This window comes from Diadema antillarum, unplaced genomic scaffold (genome assembly GCF_040938485.1).
Source record: "Diadema antillarum isolate AM-2024a unplaced genomic scaffold, OU_Dant_1.0 seq00000053_RagTag, whole genome shotgun sequence".
NCBI lineage: Eukaryota > Metazoa > Echinodermata > Echinoidea > Diadematoida > Diadematidae > Diadema > Diadema antillarum.
In genome coordinates, this window is record NW_027271161.1 from 432,026 (window position 1) to 436,922 (window position 4,897).

The 4,897-nt window shown below is 41.2% G+C and overlaps 1 protein-coding gene across 1 annotated transcript; it reads right to left on the minus strand.

The window, feature by feature from the left end:
• Positions 1-448: 448 nt before the first annotated feature.
• Positions 449-2,923, minus strand: LOC139725650 (uncharacterized). The gene is made up of 4 exons (XM_071636741.1): positions 2,615-2,923; positions 1,809-1,998; positions 1,190-1,334; positions 449-452 (listed from the first exon to the last, which is right to left on the minus strand). Exons 1-4 carry the CDS (start codon positions 2,921-2,923, stop codon positions 449-451), a joined length of 648 nt encoding a protein of 215 aa, XP_071492842.1.
• Positions 2,924-4,897: the final 1,974 nt, after the last annotated feature.

A 4,897-nucleotide genomic window follows, 5' to 3' on the forward strand; every position in this document is an offset into this window, starting at 1 on the left:
AAGACATTGAAATGCACCTTCCCCTCGACTCAGCATAACTTATATGTTTCTGTGATATCAATATGACTAACACTGATGTTTTGACAAAATGTCATTCTTATTTGAAAATTCTATGTCTCGAGAATATATGATCTTTCTAATATTATAGATATACATTTACTAGCAAAAGTGAAATAGGTCTGTATCTGTGCGCATGTAATTAATGCCATCAGTTTTATATAAGCCTTTCTCCACTAGAATAAGATATAGAGTGAATGTAAGAGTTAATTGTGACAATAATGATAAAAATTATCTGCAGGAAAATTTCCCAACGACTTGACCTGTTGATGGGTTAGGCATTATCATCCATACCTTGGTTTTCTATTAATGAAACGTGCCGGGGAAACATGTTCCTGCCAAGAGGTATATAATAGTGAAAGTAAAGTTGGAGGGAATTGCGAAAAGCCCGTCACCTTCAAGCAGAATTGAAAATGGTCGACATACGTGGATGAATTTGCGACTGTCCTTGCAAGAACTCAAGGTGGTATTACATTTGTTTTTCTTGGGAAGCAAACAAAATAGAAGAAAAAAGATCTTGTAATAAAAGATACGTGAACAGAAAGTCTTGTAATTATCCTAAGTATCTAGAGCCGCAGTTGCCAACCTCCCTGTGTACAAGCAGCTGCGGTGAAATTTTATCTTGTGTTCAGTTTGTTTTACAATGTTCAGTAATTCAAAAGACGATCAATATATTCGTGTGAATCAGGAGATAAATTGCTTCACACGTGGTGGACAATCTACGGTGGCGCTATTCATGTAGATGAATTATTGATTGACTGTCTTCGGTTTGATCACGACATTAAACTCGTTACATACTATTCAAATATATACAAGTACATCGTTTTCCATATTGTTGCAAAGAATATCTGCAGATTACTGATAACAGACCAACGCTTGTCTTTTATCCCTCGGGATTTCAGTGCATGATGATGGGTACAGAACGTGGCTAAATTGTCCCTCCGAAGTGGACTGCCTCATGACAACAGACCGTCCTTTGCCATGCATAAGCAAACATAGGGTTTAAATATTTTCATGATATAGGTAGATCTATCACTTTGTTACTGTAAAACTTCTTTTTAACCCACAACACCGCAAACGGCGATTCAACTTCAACAACTCCGCGCGCACGCGTCGATTCATACACGAGTACACCAAGGGGTCCAGAACAGTGTTGCAGTATCCCAGCCACATGGTGAACACGCCAAACCAGTGATCTTCGCTGACCCGGATGTAGTTTAAGTGGAACAGGAGGTATGGTGTCCAGCACAGGATGTTAGTGAAGACGAGGACAGCCCCTGTAGGGATGACGATATTATCAACGAATAGTTGGACCTCTTATCGTGTAGACTTTTTAGAGACGTAAAATTTACGATGAGTAAAATCTCAATAGGTTAACACTTTTTTTCATTATTGTCCATGCCGAACTTCTGAAAAACAAGAAACAAGTAAACCGGGTGTCTGAGGCTGACGCGTCTTAATGTAGTCAAACCAGAATGAACATGAAAAGATTTATTTGACAAAGAAAAAGTTTGTTAAATATAAATATGATTCCCGATGGGGGGGGGGGGGGGAGCACTACGTCATAATGTTCGTTGACCAATTTCTTGTCGTTATCATAATGGTTATTTTGTCTTTGAAGCTCATATTAAATATGCAGAACACCAAAAACCAAACAAACAGACAAACAGAAGGTGAGTATGTACTATATTCCCTCATCTTTACTTCATTTCATCTACGTTGCACTCATTCTATGGTGCTTATACTCTCACCCAGTCTTGCAACCCGACTATGAGCCCGGTGGCGTCGACGTTGAATCCTCCTTGAATCTGCTTTTCTGTTTGCAGTGACGGGTGGTACAGGAACATCATCCTCTTTGTTGCCATGGTGATCTGCCTCAGCATCGTCGAAGGATGAATCATCTTTGGATGCAGGCGTTTGCGTTTCCATCTGATCAATGGTCTGTGAGACATTAACAGATACAACATGTGACAAAAGCATAAAAAGCACTTGGCAAACAGTATTGTAGTCACTAAAGTACGATACTGACGACCGAGATAAGCTTACGAAAGAGATGCGGAGAAGAGAACGCGAGACTCGGGGTCGGGTGGTTTTTTATCATGCTCATGTGAGATTAGAATGATAGTTCTGAGAACATCAATGAGCCGAAACTTGTACTGGCTGAATTCCGATGTATTACTTGATCCCTGGATTGTTACTGAAGTGGGGGTCATAATTCATGTTAAGGATACTATACTTATATCGGCCTTGTGAAGGAAGAAAGTACAATGCTCTTTCATAACGCTGTAGAAAATGAAAGTATTTTAAATTTTCTTTATATTTTCCTTTTTTCCCTTCCACTATTGTGACATCCCGAACTGTTGCGGTCTTCCAGCAATGGCGTTGCGTGCACTTAGCCGAAACTTCACGTGACACAACTTCTGGACAGTTAGTCAGACTGTCCTCAAACATCACTAATGTGTTGTTTATCAGTATTTTCTGCATTCCCTGTATTCACTTGGGGTAAATTTAGCCTTAACTCTGCCAGGATTCGCTAAAGAATTCATGTAGGTTATACCAGACTGCGTGACCGGTCTACATCAGCTGAAGGAACGCTAGAAGTTAGAGTGAAAGTGGGCCTTGTAATATCGTGGCTGTTGAGACGTATTCCCTCTCTCCTCAGATAAAACGTGATGACGGCGTAGAAAACGACGAGTGAGGGAACGATTATGCCATAATTCAGCACCACGCAGCCGATTTGAAATCCCTTGTTAGTCCAGATTGGCGTACAGTGTTTGGTGTACATGTTGTATCTAAACTCGCTTAGCCAGCCCGTTATTGGTATGGTAGCCACGAGAAAGCCCACTGCCCACGACGTGCCGATCATGAGGCCGATGCGAAGTCGTTTTGGCGGGGATCGACAAGACGAACAGACGATAATAAGGAATCGATCGAAGGCGATGGAGAATATCAGCGGGAAATTGGTGAATGAAAATCCAGTCGAGAGAAAACCATTAGCCTGCAGAGTATAATAAAAAAATGACATCGGTAAACATATTATTTATGAGCGACATTCTAACGTTCTTACATTCATCAACAGGTTTTAGCGACAGACGATTTGCCGTGGTCTTCAGACCGACAGAGACTCCCAGGATACGTCGAAAAGTTGTCTTTTTGTGATTGATGAAAAGTGGATGGACCACAAAATGACCAAAAAAAAAATGGACAGAGGTTGCTTGGATTGGTTGTCGTTTGAAGAAGGGAACGAGTGAACGTGGCTCGAATTTGTCGGGAGTGTGTGGATAAATGCAAAGACGAAAACAAAACAAAAACGAAACGAAATCAAAACAAGGTGGAAGACATTACTTACATGCTTGTGATTAATGTGTTGTTAGGTGCTTTTTACACTTGTAAATTTTTGCTTAGCCCCGGACTATCGGTGGGGCTAAGGGGGGGGGGGGGGGCCTTAGCCCCACCGTTGGTACGGGACTATCCTTAGCCCACTTTCTGTTTACACTCGTTTTTGCCAAAGTGGGCTAGCCCCACCGATAGTACGGTACTATCTGGCCCTGCAAAATAGCAGGGGTTAGCACCGCAATTGCGGTGCTAGCACCGCAATTGCGGTGCCAAGCAAGTGAGTGTAAACAGAACGAAAAAATAATCCTGGGCTAAGCGACGGAGACGAAGTCCGACCCTCACTGACCAATCAGAAACGAGGCAATCAAGTGCTGCCGGTGCGTGCGTGTACGTGTACAGTACACAGCGTAATTATGAATATTCATGTGGTTTGGAAAGTCCGGGGCTAAGAAATACGAGTGTAAAAAGGTCAGTTTTCTCCTTAGCCCCGGACAAGAGATAGTACGGGACTAATTGGCGAGTGTAAAAAGCTGAAAAAATTGGTACGGGACTAACGATAGTCCTGGGTCAGAGAAAGTCCGGGGTTAAGAAACACAAGTGTAAAAAGCCCTTTATTGGAGGAATGGTTTCGAGGTTTAGTGTGAGAAACATTACGAAGCATATCATGTTGCATTACAATTCAATACGAATCTAGCTTTCACATGGAAGTACTTTAGTACGTCACTATAATAGCAATATTATACGTTGTGCCCTTCTTTAAGGTTTAAAAAGCGCGAAAAGTTTATGGAAGAAGGGCTCAACATATACAAAGGACAAAGGCTCTTTGAAATAGTGCAAAAAAATGATGGCGATGTCTTATATTATTGGATGGAAAGCGTATTGAGGACGGGATAATGTCGGGGCAAAACGGAATATTCGGTGAAACTTTCAAACTATCAAAGTTCCCAATCCTCGATGTCAGTGCGCAATTGGCAAACTTACTGAACTAACTGAAGTACTGTACATCACGGATAAGCAAATCGTTCACAAACTCGCTAAAAAGAGTGAGGGAACTTTCCGTTTGGAGAGACTGCTGGTTACGGTCACAAAAAGGAAAATACTCATATACTGAATGAGTCGGGAAAATGGCTTGATATTTCCTTTTCTCTGGATTTGCATTGTCTTGTTTTGATGCCATTATGTTGAGACGCGAAAACCACTCTCGGTAAGCGATGACAGAAGAAAGTGATGTTGCATGGATGGAGAACAGTAGCAAACGAACCTCTTTATGCCATAATAATACAATAGATTTTATTGACCTACATAGTAGGTCCTACAATGAAAAAGATTGAATAGGATAAACACTTATTGATGGGTTTCGATACGTGGGTATCTTAGAACTATTCATCATTTCTACATCAAATGCGATCCGTCAATAAAACATTTCCGAGTAATGGAACATACTGCGCTGGAAATATCGAAAGAACGATATTTCAAGCATGAGACCTTTATGATTAAGAGATGG